The sequence below is a fragment of the Tachysurus vachellii genome, chromosome 1, assembly GCF_030014155.1.
Source record: "Tachysurus vachellii isolate PV-2020 chromosome 1, HZAU_Pvac_v1, whole genome shotgun sequence".
In the NCBI taxonomy this organism is placed as follows: Eukaryota; Metazoa; Chordata; class Actinopteri; order Siluriformes; family Bagridae; genus Tachysurus; species Tachysurus vachellii.
In genome coordinates this window covers 19,975,204-19,997,603 of record NC_083460.1, presented here as the reverse complement: position 1 = coordinate 19,997,603, position 22,400 = coordinate 19,975,204, and the positions used below count along the sequence as shown (strand labels likewise).

The following is a 22,400-nucleotide window of genomic DNA, read 5'->3' as shown; positions in this document are numbered from 1 at the left end:
ACTGAATCAGTTCTGGACTTGTTCCAGGTTGGATCACTGGTGCGTTTTCCCAGTTAGACTTGTGTGAGAATGATTTTACCCTCATCATGATTTTACATTTTTAAATATCATTATAAATGGTTTAATCCTCCAGAACCGGAAGCCTAAAGGAGACGAGCGTTTCCACCGTTTTATAGTTTAAGGAGACATATTACCGTATCTGCTTTTTGTACCTTTTCCGAATTCAGGCTGTGGTTGGATTTACAAACAGCTCCAGTACTGGAGCGTTATAAACCTTGTGCACCTCTGGGGCCATTTCTATAATTTCAGGTCATTTCCATTCACAGCAATATCAGAAGAGGGTAGGATTTATTCCCCTTGGGTTTAGTTTTACAGACAAAAACTCTTTGCTTCAGCAAACTAAAGCTCTCCCTCTCCCTCACTACCCCATCCAACGTGGGGTAGATTCTAAAATGACCAGTTCCTTCATGTTTACGGAGTGATGTCGATCATCAACATTAGCTATCAATAATGTTAGCCGGCTAGCTTTTTTTTTCTAGATTGCACCTCAAACATGTAGAAGTTTGATGTAATATGATGTAATGACCATTTAAAAGCCACCACAAACACACCATTAAACCACAAACACCAGCTTGTTCTATTTTTGAACAAGGCTATGCAAAATGAGAAAAAGTTGGCAGGATTGGTCATTTTATCTAATCAGTGATGGACATCAACGGCAGTATAATAACGTTTAAGAATGGTGATTGTTGTCAAACAGAGTCAATCTCAGAAATCTTTTATCTTACTAAACAACTTTGTTGTTCTTTTGGAGTAAAATTTAACCATGTTTTTTAAGGCGTACATATTAGTAACAAGAAGGACTGGACTTATTTGCAGTAGAGGCATCTTTGCTTATCAACTTCTATATAACTGATCCCTAAATCAGATCCCGTACTCTATTCAGAGAGGTTCCATCCTCTGCTGTTCTGACACTCCGGCTCTGTGAGCTGCTGTGGCGCGGCACATCTGTGACCCTGTCACTCTCAATAGCACTTACTGTCCCTTAGGGTTTTCCCTAGAGATCAGCTGCCCATGTTCTGCCCCAGGGGTTCCAGCCTGCACCCACATGTAGCCTTTGACATTGTGTCGAACTTTCTTTCACTTCCAGTCTCTGTCGTGGGCCCCCCCCCCCCCACCCCCCAACACACACACACACACACACACACACACACACACACACACACACACACACACACAGTCTCCTGGTGCCTAAAGAAATGATAAAGGAACGAAGAATAAGTGCAAGAAATTGTAATGGAAAAATAGTATATGACAAACAGTCTGCTCTGCATTATGAAATTGGTTGTGAAAATTTTCCCTTTACGGCTTCCATCAAGTTAAATTGACATTTTATTATTGATATTTATGGCAGACGCATTTGTGTTGTTTAACATTAATATTCAACGTGTTTGCTGACAATAACAATCCTGGTGACTGTTGATAAAACCAGTAACTCATAAATAATGATTTTATACTACAGCATGGCAGAATTGTCGAATCAAAGACTGTGCATTTATTTCTTAGACCAGCAGCTCTTACAGTAGGTCCAGCTGAATGTTTTATATATTTAATGGGTGGTGTGGTTATTTGATATTTATATAAGGAATCTGGATTAGCAGGGCTTTGGAACAGTCAGCGAGTTCCCCGAGACGGAAGAGCCTTTAGGACAGGGGAATTTAAATTTCCTTAAGCGCTTGACAAGGAGAGTTTTTTGGACTTATTAACTCTGAGAGAGGAAAGAAAAGAGCAGATGGTGTAGGAGGTAAGGTTTATGAGCTGCTATAAGTGATACAGGAGACAAGTTAGTTTCTATTGAGTTCTATAACATTTAATGACCCCCAAACTGACTGTGATATACTGTAAGTGGAGTAAGACACTTCAGAAAGTGCTGTTATATGTAAATATTCCAGACAAATATATTCCAGGGTTCAGTCAAAAGTGTTCAGTGGTGTTGAGTCAGAGTCAGGGCTCTGTGCAGGACACCCGACTTCTTCTACTCCAACATTAACACACCTTGTCTTCATGGTGCTCTGTGCTTTGTGCACAGGGACATTGTCATGATTGTCATTGTCAAGAGTTTGTGTCTCTCAGTTCCAGTGAAGGGAAACTGTATATAATTCTGTTCCACCAACATTGAACCAATAGTTTGCGGTGTGTGACAGCCAGGTCTCCACATACCTTTCACCATATAGTGTGTTTTAATATCATCAACGTGCACAAAATATGTCCTTTAGATGAAACAAGGAGGAAACCATGGACATTACCAGACATTTATCATTATGCTTTCACAGCTGTACAGTATAAAGACACACAGTACTGAGTGTCTTAAACAGATGTTCAGTATGAGCCATGTAGTCTTTATAATTATAGCATCAGTTATTAGGTACAGGTCTACATTATCCAGATGAGACTGAGGAACGAGCAAGACTGAAGAAAATGTACAGTTTTGGGAAGGTGTGTTGAAGTATCAGAGCTCGCTTCTTTCCAATTCATTTACTTTTTTCAATCCAGCTTACACATCTGTGCGAGAATGGGTCACTTATAATGCTTATAGTGGTCTCTCTCTCTTCCATAAATTTACTAGGATAAGGGGTCTCAAACTCTGTATGAAACTTCAAAACACCAGACTTTGCGCACCATATGGGCCGGGACATCGGTGCACAAAGCATAATTTTATTACAGGGTTGTGATAAATGGCACTGACAAACAGGTGGAAATTGTTTTTTTTGATATTATATTAAACCTGACCTTCAGGTTTAAGGCTTCAGATTTGTTATTTTGTCAGGACATAATAGCATGTGTTGGAACAAACTCAATATGCTATGCAGGGTGAGCCTCAGCTCTGACTTTGTGACACTTCAGGAATACAAACCGCTCAGGCTGCTGGTCTGTTTCTCCAATTCTTTCCACCACCTTCCTATTCATTATCTATGACAAGGGCTTTATTCTACCCTTCTCCAAATTTCCAGACATTTCCACCGAGGCCTGAGGGTGAGAGAGATGCCTGATATCAGAGGTGACTTTGGTATTTGCATTTGTTTTGTTGGATTCAGATGAACAAATAATATTAGATCATTAGATGGCTCAATCAGCTGGGCTTCTAACATTAATTGGTCTTGTCTCTGATTAGTGCGAGCCTGGCCGTTTTAACCGCAGCTGTTGCCAAGCCGTCAGTGTCGGGCCTGCAATTACAGCAGTAGAGCTCATTGAGAGAGACAAGAGTACTTGAGTGAAGAGGAGAGGAGAAGAAGAAAGACGGCCAGCGAGAAGTAGATAGACTTATGATACCGTGTACACAACACAGACTAAATGACTAATATAGGTTTAATATGTCTGGGAAGAAAGAAAACAAAAAGGAGTGGGAATGTAGAGAGTTTGGGCCTTGGAGAGTCGAGTGAAAATGAGTATAAGATGGTGAGCTATCACACATTTTCCCTACTGAGTAGAAGAGTGACTCTGTGTGATGATACTCGTTCCCAAGAGCCGGATGAAGTCCCTCGGCTACCGCGTGTAATTTATATCTGTTAATTGTCACCGCTGCGTTCCAGTTAAGCATTCAGATGAGTTATATTAAGAAAGAAATGATGTGCTTACGGAAATCAGAATCAAAGCTCACGTCATATAATCAGAAGTGTCATTTGTGGCACTTAGCATGGACCTCGCATTTAACGTAGTTTAGTTTAAGCAGGTATATAGTTTAAGCATGTATACAGTATAGGGTATATAGTTTAAGCAGGTATATAGTTTAAGCAGGTATATAGGGTATATAGTTTAAGCAGGTATATAGTTTAAGCAGGTATATAGGGTATATAGTTTAAGCATATATATAGGGTATATAGTTTAAGCATATATATAGGGTATATAGTTTAAACATGTATATAGGGTATATAGTTTAAGCAGGTATATAGTTTAAGCATATATATATAGGGTATATAGTTTAAGCATATATATAGGGTATATAGTTTAAACATGTATATAGGGTATATAGTTTAAGCAGGTATACAGTATAGGGTATATAGTTTAAACATGTATATAGGGTATATAGTTTAAGCATGTATACAGTATAGGGTATATAGTTTAAGCATGTATATAGGGTATATAGTTTAAGCGTATAGGGTATATAGTTTAAGCATGTATATAGGGTATATAGTTTAAGCGTATAGGGTATATAGTTTAAGCATGTATATAGGGTATATAGTTTAAGCGTATAGGGTATATAGTTTAAGCAGGTATATAGGGTATATAGTTTAAGCAGGTATATAGTTTAAGCATGTATATGGGGTATATAGTTTAAGCGCAGGTATATGGGGTATATAGTTTAAGCATGTATATAGTTTAAGCATATATATATATATATATATATATATATATATATATATATATATATATATATATATATATATATATATATATAGGGTATATAGTTTAAGCATGTATATATAGGGTATATAGTTTAAGCATATATATATAGGGTATATAGTTTAAGCATGTATACAGTATAGGGTATATAGTTTAAGCATATATATATAGGGTATATAGTTTAAGCATGTATATAGGGTATATAGTTTAAGCATATATATATATAGGGTATATAGTTTAAGCATGTATATAGGGTATATAGTTTAAGCATATATATATATATAGGGTATATTGTTTAAGCATGTATACAGTATAGGGTATATAGTTTAAGCAGGTATATGGGGTATATAGTTTAAGCTTGTATATAGGGTATATAGTTTAAGCAGGTACTGTATATGGATATATAGTTTAAACAGGTATATGGATTAGCAGCTGTGATTAGCAGCTTGTGATGGGTGACTGTGTTGTTCAGCCAGTATGGGATAATGTCTTTCTCTGTCCCAGCAGCTGAAAGTTTTTGCTTGAGAATGGTACAGAGTTAAGTGTGTTATTCAGCCGTGATTTGTGCTGCGAGTCGGCTGCAGTTTGCAGAAATTCCGGTGAAAGTGATGGATTTGGTTGTGTTTGCACTCATGGCCAGCATAATGCAGAATGTCAAGCTCAAGCTGAGGAGCTCATTTCATCCGGTGGAGCCTTATCCTGTGTACGGATGCACATCATAACTTCTTTTATTCTGCCTAAAACAGATACATATTAGTTATGTGTGAATAACTGGGTGGCTTTGTTTATTTAAATGTCATCTATCTGTTCCTTTAAAAAACACACGTCATACCTTTTGTGTCCAGCTGTGACTCCCTCTCGCTGTCTCAGGACTCTAAATCATACTACAGCAATGTGATTGCCCTGAAAACTCTTTAACTGTGTAATCTATGTGGTCCCGATGCTTTAGTGGAGCTTCCCTACAAATGAACTTCACAGGAGTTAAACTTTTTAATTCCCATAATTACTGGTCTTTTTACAAAGACGAGACAGCAGGGGATAGTGGCGAAGTGTGTGACATTTAGTTAGAGCCGTTTGCTTCCAAAGAAACAAAAAATAAAAAGTTTTAATGGAGGAAAAGGGGACAAGAACAACATGAGGGACAACACTCTTCTCAATGTGTGTCTAATTTTTTTTTTTTTGGACTCCAAAAGCCATAAAATACCATAAATAGCATAAAGGGGTTCATCTAAACCATAATTTCAAGCATTTTTTTTGGCTTTTAGTGGCTGGAAATCCAGAGTTACCATACACTTAGTGATTTTATCACCGAAGGGGTCCATATTTAAATACAGTTACACTTTTCCACACATTTAGTGGGCCATTGGTCACTGTTGCTCATGTCACCAGGAATCGGTAGCCTTATCATGCAGGACATGGCACTGCTGACCAGACCTAAACGAAAGGCCTGTCTATAATTAACCTTCATTTTATTCTCTGTACGTTGCTTTTTTTTTCAGCACAGCATATAATGACAATGTAATAGACTGACAATCTATAATTTTGTTTTAATTAGATGTTTTTGTTATATATTCAATGATTTATAAAGGCACTTTTCAGAAATGTCTATTTTTTTCATCACTGGTGGTTTTAAAAAGTTAATTGTTCTAGTGCTACCTCTTACGCCTGGTGTTTTTTAGACTGGGTTGTCATACTATGAAAACTTCAAAATGTAACGCTTCTAAACGGCAGGTCATGTGTTTACATCGTGTGTGTGTGTGTGTGTGTGTGTGTGTGTGTGTGTGTGTGTGTGTGTGTGTGTGTGTGTGTGTGTGTGTGTGTGTGTGTGTGTGTGTGTGTGTGTGTGTGTGTGTGTGTGTGTGTGCGCGCGCGTGTGTGTACAGTTCCTCAGGCTTCTCCCAGGGCTCGCCGCCAGCAGCCTCTATAACTCCTCAGCCTCAGGGCAGTCTGTGCGCCTTTGTATAAATTCATACAGTGCTTTCCAGCATTTATTCATTCCAGATTATTTGTCATGGTAACAGGAAAGCAGTATTACAAGCACTACTTTTAATAAGCACGGGAGAAGACTATACGTCTCCGTTATTTAATTAACCAGCGCCGTTCTCAAACCTAATGGCTTACCGTAAACAGTCACATCGTCAAGTCTTTCGGCTGATACCTTCACTAATTTTTCCATTGTAATCACTTCAATTAAAAAAATGAAGGTATTCATTTTAATCAGCAAACTCCGTAAGGTCAGAAAGCATTTCAGAATCCCTTCGTTATGTGAATTTAAGCAGCTCTGTCTCTCCCCTTTCCAGTTTTATCGACGTTGGACACGGCACAATCGATCCGGCCAAACTCGGATAGAGCTCATTAAAGTAGCTCCATGTTTATGTCCTCGGCCCAGGCTCGTTCAGTATGCGTGTGTGTACTCGCGCTTTCTCATCAACATTATAATAGATTATCCGATCATCGTTTTGGCTGCATGCTGAATTATAGTAATGCTAAATCACATTTGTTGTTTTGCCGATTAGTCGCACAAGATAAATTGTTCAAGGCTTTTCTTCCTCATTTAGGTTTTTGTTCAAAGGGCTTTTAAAAAAACGCGCCACTCTTCCATCGTTCATCGTTTTTGGTCCTGATTGTGAATAAACGACACGATTCAATGAGAAATGTATTATCACGTACAGGGTGGAACTCCAGTAGTGCTTTCCGTCACCAGTGTTTTAGTTTTTCATCTTTTGCTGATTATTTCTTGCTTAAAGTACTTATATTGATGCGGCGCATCAATAAGCCACAGATTTATACTTCTAAATCGACACTTCTCAAAAAAATAAAATAAAAAAGTAATAAAAAAGCTTACACACAAAGAGTAAGCTGATTCTCCCAGCTCCATGAAGGTCTGACTTATCTAAATGTCTTATTCGGTCATTTCAGCCTAATTTGCTTGCAATTTCAATGGCTTATTGAGTTTCTGAGTTTGTTGCTCATATATCAGATGTGCATTGGGTCTGAGAACCTGAAGGACCCCCAAATACACATGGCAATGGATTTTCTTTTAGCTCTTTTTTACGGATTTTGCAGATGAGAACTGGCTTTCAGATATGATGCTGATTGGACAAAGAACCACCATGTTGATTAAGAGTGCCTTGTTACCATTGCAGGAACATTGCTCTGTGTGTATGTGCGTGTGTGTGTGTGCTTCTTTTCAATCATCTTCAGGAACTTTATATCCTGGTCAGGTTCACCTTGGCTTAAATGGCTTGTGCATTGAGGATTTGGGGAATCAGACCAACTAAGCTGAATAGAAAATATTGTACAGTTAAACTGACTGCTTGTGTTAGTACACTTAGTGTATTAGTGCGTAGGGAACCAACCCAAATACTGAGGGGTAAGGTCTCAAGTACAATTATAATGGGAGGGTAGCATCAGGAAGGGTATCCGGGGTAAAACCTGTGGATAGGACGATCTACTGAGGTGATGGCAAATAGGAAACAGCTGGAGGACAACCACAACAGCATTAATTCACAACATGCAATTAATATTCGGTTCAGATCTAAGGTCCTAGATCTAGTCCTCCTTTGCTGTTATAATGTCTTTTGCTAAGTCTTTCCATTAGATGTCGGAGCATGGTTGTGGGAACTTTTTGGGGATTAGTGGAGGAGGTCTGGAGTGCACTGGGCACATGTGGGGAAGAACACCACATATAGGTGTGGTGCTCAGGTATCCACAAACCTTTGGCCATGTAGTGAGCTTATGTGCTAATGAAGTTTGCTCCCAGAAAATGTTTGCATTTCCTGTTGACCTGCCAACTTATTTTCTACTTCACTGAGCTTAGTGTCTCCATTTGAAAATGTCCTTTCCTCGATTTTAGCTTGTGATATTTCAGCGTATCCAGTGTTCATCTTATTGATAGTCATTTTCATCTTCAATTCATTTCTCTTTTTCTCTCAGAAGTTTGGAAGGTGGTTCTGCCTAAGCTAGTGCCCAAATATGAAAATCCTGTCTGAGCATTTAGCCACATAGTGTTTGTTATAATGGGCTGCTGATCTGATCTCCTTCTCATTCTGAGGCTATAGAGAAAGTTGAGTGGTGTATTTTTCATTTAAATTCTAACGCCGCACCATAAAATCGTATAAACTTACTACTACAGTATCTAGTTCGCTGAGTGAGATCGCTGGCTAGAAAGGATGCTGAATATTTGTGTAATTGACCATGATCATCTCTTATATTTATTTTTTAGTCTCCATGGGCTATAAAATCTATAAGGTGGTGCCTGGGGTTTATATTAGGCAGCAATAAGAACAATAATCTCCTAGTGGATGTCAGACGCCGTCTCACACTCGTCGATTAACAAATGTGTTGAAATTTGTTACAGAAAAGGGCAACATTTTAGATCCAAGAAATCCAACCATTTATTTTCCAGTGAATGAAAGAGATGATGCAGATTTATTTAGCCTTTGCCTTAAAATAAATATATTGTAGACAGAAATATAATTGATGCTCCACTGGGGGGATTTGTGCTTGGTGAGAATTAATAGAATATATTCTGTTTCGTTTATAGAAAAATATTTTCTAATAAACCTGTGATTCCCCAGCTTATAGTAAATTTAATTTAAGCAACTGTTTAATCTACTTGTGTGAGTTATGTAGAGTGGGTGTCATCAATTCATCTAGTATTAATGTGATCCCGTTACATTATGGAGGTTGGTGCTGACAGAAAGAAATGACTGGAGTATTAAATGAACTTTGATAACTCCTGTGTGGCACAATAGCACAGCAAAACATGCTCTGAAACGCTCTTTGAAAATATTCACAAATTCAAATGTTAACCATTTTTATCCGGTTGAAACACACATTTATATACAGTAGACACACATATCTGGGAATCTAAGGGCCTTTTTACACCCGGTCACTTCGTGTGTTTTCTCTGATCCGATAGCTGTCTGATTTGTTAAAACTGTTCCATTTACATTAGGCCACATAAATGCGTCTTGGCGAATCGGATATCAATCCGATCTTTCTACTCTCACCCAAAATGCAAATATATTTTACCTCATTTCCAGGGTAAATGAAATGGAACACGCTTTGGTGTATGCGGTTTTCAGAATGCTATCAAAAAGAAGACGAAAAAAACTTGTTGCGATGGTTATGTTACAAAAAACAGCATTTACTGTTTGCTGCATTTTCGCTGGCGGCAGCAGTGCATTTTAAGACCCGACGAGACACCTGGGTGAAAGATCACCTTTTTTATCATTTGGACTATTTTGCTAAACACCTAAAACTCGCAGTAAAGTTGAACGTGGCTCATGACGGGACATGAATTTATGTTAATAAACGTTTAGTCAGAACAAGCACCCAACTGCGGGATATTCAGAGACACTTTAATAAGCGCAGCTACACACAAGTTTTTGAAAAAAAGCAGTTTTTAATGTGCAAATCTTTACAAACGCTTTTAGGTGTCTGTAAAATACTGCTGGTCAGAAACTGGTGTATTTATCCAAGCTGGGTTTCTACCTTCTTCTAAACCTGCTGCTCTTTACGTTTCTGTGAAAGTCGTATTAGCAAGTAGGCTAGAATTCTGTAATATAATTCTTTTATTAATAAGCTGATAATGATTTCATTATTGATTTGTTTATTTCTGAAATGCGATTTAAAAAAAATCTGATTTTTGTATCATGATAACTGAATTCTGTATTAAAGCACCAGGTTTTAAACCAGTTAAATTACACTGCACGTACACCATTGTTCTGTTCATACCTGGTTATGTTGCTTAGCAACCCAAACAGTACTCGATCCTAAAGTACACAGACTTCATTACATGGTGAAACAATTGTTTATTAGCAATATTATTAATAATGAAACATAATTTCCTTGACACTGGATTTTATAATGGTTTATCTCTCGGTTTTTAATTTTTCTTAATTTTTTTTTTAAATTCCAAACTCTTAAGCATGATAAAAATCTCTCTCTTACAGTAGCTTGCCTGCAGCTAAAGGATCTCCTACAACACACACACACACACACACACACACACACTCAGAGATCCTCCGATAACCTCTTCATGGCTCAGCTGACCGCTAAACCTTTTAATATAACTTTTAATCTCTCCTTTGTTTGTTTTGTCTGTACTTGTGTTGGCTTGAAGGCATTTTTCGTTCCCTATCTCTCTCTTTTTTTTAATTATACATTTTTAGAGACGCAGTCTTTACTGGCTCCTACACGAACCCTCAGCTGATTGCGTCCCTGCACAATCTTTTTTCCACCTCTGAGATCTCTCTACTATTATAAATCATGCACAGCGTATAAATACATTCCCACTTGCGGCTTTTACCTACTTTACTATCTGGGTTGGTGAGTCACCTCCGAGTGAAGGATCCCAGGTTGCTTTCTTCTCCAGAGCTAGGGAAAAATAGGCTGAGATGGGCAGGTTAGACCTGGGGCAACCACAGGACGATTCCAGTTAATATTTTATTTTCGTCTCAGTGCCACTCTGACACAGCGCAGCTCTAATGTGGCTAACACAGCCTTGGGAGGGACTCTCCAGAGGGAGAAAGGAAGTCAAGCTACCTTAGCCATGAAGTTAGCCAGATAAGATGGCTCATTTTTCTCTTTGATTTATGACTGTTATTGTTTCCTGGGAATGGAGTGATGAATTTGTTTTTCACGGTTTTTAATGTTCAGGCTGAGAGAGAGAGTGAGAGAGAGAAAAGCATGGAATGAAAGAGAGAGAGAGAGAGTTTTTCCTCTTATCTTTGCCAGCTCTAACAGGTGAATGATCGCTCACATGTTGCTTAGGCGACACTTGTTTTCACTGTGACTGACGCATATTCCCTTAGCAAGCATAAATTACACCAAAACTCATTAATATTTAATGTTCACTTGATTCAAATCTCCAGACTGCTATATTTCATTCCAGGGAAGGCCTTTGTGTATATTGCCATGTTTTGAAGGGCAGTTTGTATGCTTTAACCTTGTAAAGTCTTGCCTGTGGTTGTAGTTGTTACACGCCCTAAACAGTGTGAGTCTCTACTAAGGTTGATGCTCTTTCGTCAGGCCTTACTGTCGAAATGTTCTGTAGGACTTTACACACAGGTAAACACAGCAACTGGGCCAGAGGGATGTTAGGAAGGGAGATACATAGTGTGTTATGAGTGAAAGGGGTTTATATAGAAGAGCAGAGGAGAGTTAAAAATGTTGTGCTTTTTTGTTTGTCTTATTCAATACAATTCATATTTATTTGTAAAACGCTTTTAACAATGGACATCATCTCAAAGCAGCTTCACAGAACCTAAGACACATAATATCGTAGTTGCAAACTTTGAAATCAACTTTGATGCAAGAGCTCATTATGTAGAATTTGATAGAGATCGATGAAAAAACAGGGCACTACCTATTTATTTTCCTGTTTGGAGAAGTTTTAAGTTTCAGAAGTATAACAGTGTCAAAGAATCATCACAGTGAAGTTCACTAGTACAGTACTGTAGTGCGGAAACTATTAAACAAGACATTTGTCGTGTTATTTTGGTTATACTTGATTGATACTTGGTTATACTTGTGTTTGTCCAAGTAGATTTGTGACACATTGCAAAGCAGTTCCAACATTGTGCGTTGAAACGAACAGATTTGTCCGAAAACTGTTGAAACAATTGTACAATAATAATAATAATAATATTAGAATTATAAAATATGTATCCTACTCAAGCTGTAGTTAGTATAAACTATGAACTCACGTGTCAGTTTGTTATTGGGTGTAAATAAATGCAGATCAGCTGCATCAGTAAGGTGTGCTGTTTATATTCTGATTTTAAAACTGGTGTTTAAAAAACTAACAACATGTCTGAAATGCGAGTGTGTGGAGTTCACACTTATTATTCGCATGAAGGTAAAAACTTCGGGCTGCAGGAAAAAGATCGGGTCTCTTTTTATTAAAGACTCGAGTCACGCACCTCCTGAGTTTGTGTACACCGAAATGCTGCAAAACATTACTCTTATCTGTGATCAGGGCATGAGGGAGATATTATCCTGATGATCTCATACATTAACGCTTGAGTTTAATTGTGAGACACTCGCACTGGTGAATCGTTTTTCATGTTCACACATGTGAAACGGTCCCAGTGTAGAACCCTGAGACACACACAGACTTTAGTAAGTGGAACATGTCACTGCTTAATGCTAAGAGGTCACGTGGATGTTGTTAATAATTTATTGTTATGAAACATTCTGTGGCTCAACCTCAGCTGTGTATAAGTAAGTGTTAAATGTACAAAAACAAGGGGGGAAAAAAAAACAAACTCCAAGAACAGAATAAACGATTCATTCATCAGAGAGAGGTTCAAATACGGGACCCACAGAGGAATACGTATGAAGGCTAAACTATATCCGTGCTTGTTTTAACATGTTTTTTCCCCCTCTGGAACCAAAGTAGCACTTAACGTGATTATGAATGGTAGGACGCGACACTCGATGTAGCTGCTCTTGATTGGCGCCTCCCATGGTGAAGTGCACTGCCTTTTGTTTAAGGCTCCAGCTCTACCACCACTTGAGGCAATGACAGATATTGTTATTCTGATGCGTGGGTCTATCTCCAGATGTTCCCTTTTTGTAATCGAGCGCTCCTCTGTGGGATCGAGAGAGAAAGGGAAAAAAAAAGGAGGTAGATGCTGTTTAATATCAGCCCTACTGATGCACAAAAGGCCTGTTGCTGATTGCTTTACATGGGCTGATCAACCCAGCTGCATCCACTCCCATGGAAGAAAAGAAAGAACGACGAGAACATAGTTGTGTTCTGAACGCTGCGGCTAATTTCCTACGTCTGCAGATCGACAGGTTCACAAGTCAGCTGTATTTTGGTTGAAGGGGTTTGCTTGATTTGCTGTTTGCGAGCACACACTCGTTTCCCCCCGATCCGTGGCACAGCGCTCACGAGAATTGGCACTCGGCGTGTGTGACGCTAGCTCCCATCGGTTTTTCTCAGGCGTAATCGCCACCATGCATCAACTGATTATTTTCCCCTCCTGCACTCTGCTTCACCTGCAGATGATGGGGAAATATGGCTGCTCCCTCATGAGCTATGCATTTCAATGAAGCGCTTGTCAGGAGCCGAGGCCCTGCCCACTCAATATCGCTCGCCGCCTCGGCCCCATCCTTCCAGGGAGCAGGGCACTAAATTGAATTTTCTCTCCAACTCTGGAGCTTCATTCCTCAGCCGTCAGCAGATGGGTGACACCCCGGTCGGTGTCAGGGACTCTCATTACTGACCCCCTTCACACCCGGCGTTATTGAAGAAAAATCATGTGGAAAATCGGGAGTATCAGTACATACGATACCAGAGCTGGCTGAAACTCTTATCCCAATAAATTTGATCGACCTTGATATTTGATCATGGTATTGAATTTAGAGTTTGAGCTCAGACTGACTGCATGTACTGTTTAAAATATTCACATTTATTAGCACTCGCCTTGTCTTATGATTCGGTTGCCTAGAAACCTAACAGAAAGGTGGCAACTGATGTAAGAACCCAATACTGTTTAATCGTTAAGTGCATTATGACACATCGAGGTAAAGGATAAGTATAGAAAATCCCAGACAGGGGCAACTTTTATACATTTTACTCTGACGCATGACAAAAAGTCTGTGACAAGCCGTGGCATTGATCATGACGCTTATTGTTATTCTCCTCGTACTTTTTTTATCTTTGTGTTTGAACATGAGATGATTCCCTGGTTAAAAAAATATAATAATAATAATATTCAAAAATATAAAGATGCTTCCAGTGCTTTAACCTGTACTTTATGCCAAAGCCATGATGATGTAAAACCATGTTTCCCTGTAAAACTCTGTGCTGTTAATCATTTATTTAATCATGTAACTTTTTTTTACTTTTGTCTTTGTGTCTTTTGGCTTTTGACTAAACATAAATGAATAATGATAATAAATCAGGATTTAAGACTTTTGGGTGGTTTTCAGAAAATAATCAACCTGCAGTGGTGTGATGTTACTGAGGTGTTTTATTCCACATTGTACACATTGTACATCTTTTTAGCAGTCGCTCACTCATTCTCTCTCTCTCTCTCTCTCTCTCTCTCTCTCTCTCTCTCTCTCTCGCGCGCGCGCGCTCTGTCTCTTTCTCTCTGTGTCTCTCTGTGTCTCTCTCTCTTGCTCTGTCTCTTTCTCTCTGTGTCTCTCTGTGTCTCTCTGTCTCTCTCTCTCTCTCGCTCTGTCTCTCTCTCTCTCTCGCTCTGTCTCTCTCTCTCTCTTCACCTCAGCACTAACATGGAGTCTTTAAAGGGGTCTCTGTAACCATGGCTACAGCTGTGTTCTGTTTGATGATGACCGCCTGTTAAACATTCAATTAATGAATCCAATTTCAATTTAGCGATTCTTAAAAAAAAAAAAAAGTTTTGTTATAAAGCTTTATGTATGTTCCTCTGAAGGAGCTGTTATTTTAGATATTTTCGAATGAAAGTTTTTAAACAAACACACATAAAAGTGTGTTTTGGTTTGTAGCTGCACTGCTTTCAGAGTCGTACTGTTATAGAAACTCAATCAACATCTAATTATTTAATCACCATTACACTCTCCGGTGTCTCCCAGATGAGGACGGATCCCTTTTTCTGTTAAAATACAATTGTCTATGCAAATAAAATTGAATTGAATTTGAATAAAAGCACAAGCAGAAGAGAGCGTTTAACAGCACTGTGGTATATTCACTGGGTTTGAGCTTCACTTCTGAGAAGCTGTACCAACCCTAGATGTTGACCTTGTGTCTTACTGAAGAAGTTCTTTCTGGTTCGCAGGTTTATGGCATTAGTTTAGATCCCAGGTGAGGTTAAACGTTCCTCTTTCCATTTTCTGTGATCACCTACTGTAAATGAATTCGGCTTCAGTAGTTCTAATTCGCAGCGTGACCTGCCTGGAGGATAACTTTCATCTCAATGCTTTTTTACATCACAGTAGGTTTGGCGTCTTTGTTTTTTTTTTTTTTTTTTTCTCCTCCCTGCTTTGGTTTTTAATTTTCAACTTTGAGCTGGAGTGCGTCGTCTCCGCATACCTGTTTTCTGACGCTCTTTCCTTTCTCAGCGTATATTGATCCTGTTAGTATTTAATTACACTTCACTATTCCTTCATTCCTGTGAAAGTGTGATTATTCCGCTTCGCTGGAAATAAAGAAGTAAACCAAAGGGAATTAAACGGATTTGGCATCATAATATGCAGGATATCCAAACGTGTGCTTTCCTCATATCCCACTGATTTTAATTTAACTCGGATTGGAGTGGCCACGCCGTACGTCCTATTCCACTAAATTACAAGTTCATTTCATCATTATTTCAGTAGCAGAATACGCTGGAATCTTATCAGCCAGCGAACGCTGTTGATGAGCTCATGACTCCGCTCCTCTTGTCCTTACTTTGACAAATTCTAGTCAGGTTAAGACCTCTTTTTGCTTTACCTTGAGGAGTCACCAAGACATACATGCTAGAATTTGATTAGTAGATGCTGGGAGGCATGCAGCTTGTTGATTAGAACCGTACGAGGACTGCATGATGATGGCAGTGGACGGCTCACTGCCTTACCCACCCCTCCCCTTCTGTCTTTCTCCCCCGCTCTTTCTTTTTTTGCTCCTTTCTTATTTTCTTTCTCTCAGTTTCATTGCATTTCTCTCTAAGGTCTTTGTCATTTGACTCTTTTCCTCCCTCATGATGGACACATGCTACTCACCTCCTTTCTAATCTGGGAAGCTCCACACTGGCACAGAAGTTCAGTTCAGTGGAGGAACAGAGGCAAGAGAAACGAATGATGTTTACTGCTATTGGGTGGCTTTAACGTGTCCTGTCGTTTACTCTCTTGCCATAACACATTTCCCACAGTGGTGCGATGAGATTAAGCAGCACAGACGGACCTCTGGCCTCCTCTTACACTGCTATCAGCAGGAACACCTTAATTCATTTCTGATGCATATCAACCAGTGACCTTGTATATTTTAAGTAGAAACCAGTATGGCTTCAGAGATGAAAAGAGGACAGGAATAAATATCAGAGGTCCATGTGTTGGTCCAGGATAGTTTTGTCTATTCTGTATTTTTCTACCGATATCAATATTGTCACTCACTTTTCCACAATATAGAACAGATGACATAAAATGTGCTGTGTGGACATAGCCAACCAGAATCGAGTGTTCATTAATAATGACTTCATAGCACATTTGTACAGGATGTCTCAGAGATATATGCAGAGAAATGCGTCTCTTATGAGAGTGCTTCACTTCTGCAAGCACTGAGACACACCGATGTGTAGAGTCCATGGCAGTTCGGGTGATATTAATGCAAAATACTCAATGTCAAATACTGTGATATTCTGAAATTCATGTAAATATACCTAAGATTCTACTATTCCCTCAAGATGGAAAACATTTCACCAGTTCTGAAAGTCCCCATCGTGTACGGTTTATATTATTTGAGAGAACATTGTGACAGACAGTGACTAGCAGCCGCTTGTAAACCCTGTGCAAGAGATGTGGAAAAGGATCTTGAGGCACGCTGGAGTTTTATAAAGGTATCACATTTCTACATTGCACATGAAGCAGAGAGACGGGGCCATAAAATGGACAGTATAACATTCTCACCTCTGCAATGTGAAGAAAACAAGTTCAGCATCAGGGTTATTGCTCTGTGCGCCATCACTCTTGTGCACTGGCAGCATGATTCAGTCATTCTGAGAGTGTGTCTGGAAAAGTCTAGAAACATCAATCCTGCTTCTCCTCAATTCTGCCAGGCCTGCCTTTCAGTGATGCACAGTCTCAGAGGATTAACCCACTCGCTCTTTCTGTTTTCATCTAAATGGTGTTATCCTGTTATCTCCCCCCCCCCCTCTCCTCTCCTGTCCTCCTTCCTCCTCCTACTCCTCCATCCCACAGTTTAGTTTTCGGTCTCCGTCTTGTGGTCAATTTCAGCTGTAATTTAGCTTCTGAAGTGGACCCACGCCTCTTGACACTGGCTTTTGGAAAATTGGCTATTGATGCTTGCAGCACTTCACTTGTGCTGAGGCAATTTTGCACGGCTGTGTGGATCACCATTCTACCCTATGTGCCATGAGTGACATGATGAACAACCCAAGGCCCTGAAGATTTTGGCCATTCGCAAAAAGGCCACAGATGATCGCAGCGAGGAGCCAGAAATGGGTTCCTTCTCTTACTGGATACCCTGTGACTGTGAGAGATAAAACAGCCCTGCTGTTTTAGTGCACTTCGGTATGTTTATGTATAACGATTCATGTCAGCTGGAAGACGGCACATTGCAAATTTGTCGTAGAAATCGCGTTTGTTTTCGCCATCAACAAACAGTTCTTAATGCCCTGCAACTGCTTGGCTTTTATGCAAGGATTGCCTTTTTTCTTCTTCTAATGCTTGCTAGCTTGTTGGTTCGCATATCCAAACGGTTTTCCAAGCCTTCTGCTAACTTCAACGTTTGGCTCAAATCAGTTGAAATGTAGAGCGAGCGTTTCTGTTTGAAATGCAGTAAAATAAACTGTCCTTTTCCTCACATGCTTCATGTCTCTCACGTTCATGTCAGTTTCTTCTCTACAACATACAATTGCTCATTTTTGCCTACACAGGCTGCTTCTTTATGAAATACTTGAACTAGCATTTCCCCCCTGTTTTTTGTGTGTGTATTTAAAAATAAATAAATACAAATATGGCTGTGGAGATTTGTGTTCAATCAGCTACAAGATCATTAGTGAGATCAGACACTGATGTAAGTGTGAGGAGGTCTGGGGTTCAGCTGGTGTTCAGTGTTGTTGGGTTAGAGTCAGGGATCTGTGCAGGACACTCAACTTCTTCTACTCCAACATTAACACACCATGTCTTCATGGAGCTCTGTGTTTTGTGCACAGGGACAAGGACACAGGGTTTGTGTCTCTTAGTTCCAGTGAAGGGAAACTGGGGGAGTTTTTGTCAATACATATTTTTGGCCATACACTATAATTGAGAATGCACTTTTTTTTTCAGTTCTAAGCTAATCTAACATGTTGATAAAGTAGCTTAAGCAATTGCAAAAGGTGTTCTTGTCAATATGCATGCTGTATGTTTTAGAGGGAAAACTTTTGTGGTTGTAGCTTTTTTGCACTTTGAAACCAAGTTCTTGTTAAGGATTCTATTTGAACCCTGTGAATCTAGTGAAGGGAAGCAAAGTAATCATAACACATGGATGCATGACTAGTGTAATAAGCCATTAAAATGCTTTCCTAGACATTATGATACGTCTTAGTTATATTTTAATGATCTCATTTTGTTATGCCTTATTTTTGCATATTATTATATATATTCCCCATGCCTTTGTTTCTTGTTGTTCATATTGTTGCATGATTTGTGTTGACAGCTGGGTACAGAGTTTTGGTCACGAAGGCCTCGGACTTCTGCTGGACATACTGGAGAGGCTGCAGCACAAAAAACAGTAAGACTCTTATTCTCCTATATTATTTAATACTTCTTTGCAGGAGTGGTTTAAACAGGGGTTGTGATTTAGCATTGGGGAAGTGATTAGCAGTTTGTGATGCAACTATCCAGCCATCATCAAAAGTTTTCTTGAGCTTCTCAACTTATGCGGATCGGTCACTGTATTGAACGGGTTTAACCCAAACCTCAGGATCTCAAAAGCAATTACTGTAAGTGTACGAATAATAATGAGGCAAAGTCCAAATTCTTTATTTACCAGCTGATTGTACTTCTTTTTTCTGATTTACAGCCAAGAGAAGATTGATAAAAGGAGTCAGCATAAAGTCATCCAGTGCCTAAAGGCTTTCATGAACAACAAGGTAATACAGTGAGCAAGTGCGTGATAAAACAGGCATCACCTAATGCCAAGAGTTTTTTTAAATGTCATCTGTAGTGGTTTAAAATTTTTAGGCACATTTTCTCTTTTTGAAAAAGATGATTAGTGCAGCTTTTATTCCACACACAACCCCAGTGTTGTGACTAAAGTCATCAACATACCTAGTGTAGTGTTTCTTTTAAACATACGGTAGGTTTGGGTCGTTTACTTCTCAACTAAGTTAGGCAAGTCTAGATTAATTCAGTTACAATCTTAGACCCTACTAATTAAAGAGCTGATATGATGATCTTTATTTTTTAAGCAACATATCAGAGGCTTTGTCCTGTTTCATATAGCAGATTTTCTATAGAGTCTACATTCATTCATCTTCAGTAAACATTTTATCCTGGTCAGTAATGAGGGGGGACTCCATGCCTGAAGCACCAATAAATCCCGGGTCCAATGCTGGTGCATATGCAGGGCACCATGTGCACACACACTGCATCACATGCTGGGCCACTGAGGATGGCCCTTAACCCTCAGTTGCTCAGCTGTATAAACTGTAAACACGTACGTCACTCTGGATAAGAGTGTCTGCTAAATGGCAGAAATGTAACCAGTCAATATAACTAATGCATGCTAGTGCATATAAAACATTTTGCTCCTGAGTGATATTGTGTATGTGTATAGATTCCTGATCCTGAATCATGATTGACGAGGAAAACAAAAAAGGCATATACTGGCAGCATGTTGGTCGGTATGTGTGGTGCAGCAAACACTGGGTTTTGGAAATGAATAGCATGCGCTGTACATATAATCTGCTTGTCTCAGGTGCCCAGGCTAGTTATTTGTTCACTTTTGTGCCTCATCAGTGCTGGATTAGTGTGCTTTTGGATCAGAAGGCACAGCAATCTCTGCTATTTTTTCTTACGGACCGAGCTAAGCTCCAGAGGAACGGGGATCTCTTGTCCACTTCTGAACTCAGGAGGGGGTTCCAGAGCACAGCTGTTAGTCATGTCTGGAGGGGCTTTAATGACTTGGCCACCTCTGTTAGAGAAGACTGATAGAAGTAGATCTCCAGTGGGGCTTCTGATGTGCTGAGGTCTGAAGAGTCTACATCTCTCTCTCTCTCTCTGTCTCTCTCTCTCTCTCTGTGTGTGTGTCTCTCTCGCTCTCTCTCACTCTCTCTCTCTCTGTTTCTCTCTCGCTCTCTCTCCCGCTCTCTCTCTGTCTCTCTCTCTCTCTCTCTCTCTCTCTCTCTCTCTCTCTCTCTCTCTCTCTCTCTCTCTGTTTCTCTCTCGCTCTCTCTCTCTCTCTCTGTCTCTCTCTCATTCTCACTTTCTCTCTCTCTCTCTCTCTCTCTCTCTCTCTCTCTCTCTCTCTCCCTCTCTCTCTCTCTCTCTCTCTCTCTCTCTCTCTCTTCATTCTTTTTTTTCTTTCTATCCCAGACTGATTCTCTCAGCCAAAGAGCAGAGACAGAGCTGACCAGCTGTTTGGCATGGACTTGTATGGACATAATACTTGATTGGGTGGAAATTAATGACAGTAAACATGTTTCTTATTGTGTCAAGTTGGAGGTGCTGAGATTAGCTCATATGCCACAAGCTGCTTCTGGACATTTTCTGTGTTTATTCTTTGTGGCTCGTCCGCCACACTGTTGGTTTTCTAATTCGATTAGACCTTGTGCCTTCCGATTTATTAATTTCTCATTTAAGCTAATTGATAGATCCATCAGCGTCTCACAGAGAATAACTGCCATTTGATTACATCAGTATGTGCTGTTATATTATTCAGGACTAAACCTTAAAAAAAAGAACAAATTAAATTAAAACCCTGAACATCACGTCTGGGTCACTTTCTATTAGATCGCTATTCATCCTTTCTTAAAAAATGCATTGGAATTGCGTTTTACTTTAAAAAAAAAAATTGGATCCATTTTTAATTAATTTTATACCAGTGTGAACATCAGCAGTATAACTCTGCTTCTGTATCAGCTTAACCACATAACAAGAAATTTGCATTTCATAATCTCTTAATCAAAGCATATTATAAAGGAAGGCACAATCATAATTTTTATTATAATTTGTTGACTAAACAATTTTCACAACAGACCTTTATTGTCCCATTTTCTTCCTGTTGTTTGATTCATTTGGAAAAAAAGAAATCACACAATTTCTTTAACATCAGACCTACTCAGTCTCTGAATCAGCACACAGGATGTTCAGTAATAAAAGTGCAGCGTAGGTTTGGGTGTCACCTTTTAGTTTGTAGGCAAACGGATTCCTGAACTTTTTGCATTGTGACCTCAAGCCTTGACCACGGTTTGCTAGAATTTTTGAGTTTCCTCCTGACAGAACTGGTTAACTCGGTTAGTTTTCTGTGACTTCTGTTGCTCAAACAGTCTTATTTTTTGCAATTCGGTTCAGGGTGTTTTGTGACACCCCAAAAAATTTTTTTATCAACTTCAGAAAAAGTTGCAGACCCAGCAGTGACTAAGTTTAACTTGCAATTACTTCACCGGTTCCTTTGTTGTTGTCTTGGGGTTCAGTTGAACCAACCTTTGGACAAAAATGGTAGGAACTGTGGTCCTGATCTTAAGGATGAACCCGTGGTCTTGATCTTCAGGAGGAACTATGATGTTCATCTTAAGGGGATTAAGTCTGTTCTCCAATCAGAAGCTTCTCATAGTCATTGTCACTTCCTGAAATATTCCTGACTGTGAGACAGTTAATTCAATTCTGATGTAAGAAATTAAAGCAGAAATAAATGGGTCGCTTATTGATAGCTGCTTCACAATTCCACACCTTTGTTCACGTTTTAAAATTGATATTGAATATCTTAAGCCTGGGTTTTGTGTATTCTTTTGACTCTAAAGCTGTAAATACCATTCATTTATTCAGAGCCCTTCGCCTACTCAAGTGACACAGATTTGAAAACATTTCAGAAGTCTTTTGATAAACTTGTGTTAGAAGACACAAAGAACTACAGGAGATTTAGAAGCATCTCCCTACCCTACACTCTTTCTCACACAGTCACTCTGTTAGCCTTCAGCATCCTGTGTAATCAGGTAAGGGAGAGTGTTATTTACCCACAGGGCTGTTGTCATTCCTCCCCGAGTTCTCCTGCCTCCCTGTGGCATCCCGGGACACCCTCCACCCACAGCGCATGCTAGGCAGGTGTTCTCACCCAGCTGGCACGTTCTCCTGTG

General features: G+C 39.4%; 1 protein-coding gene across 4 annotated transcripts in view; it reads left to right on the top strand.

Annotated features, from left to right (window-relative positions):
• Positions 1-22,400, top strand: part of diaph3 (diaphanous-related formin 3) — a 290,424-nt gene that overhangs the window by 72,123 nt on the left and 195,901 nt on the right. For all 4 annotated transcript variants that reach the window (XM_060876191.1, XM_060876199.1, XM_060876172.1 and 1 more), the window contains 2 exons: positions 18,761-18,835; positions 19,127-19,196. In XM_060876191.1, the coding sequence (XP_060732174.1) occupies positions 18,761-18,835; positions 19,127-19,196 (145 nt within the window). The remainder of the gene's footprint in view (positions 1-18,760; positions 18,836-19,126; positions 19,197-22,400) is intronic.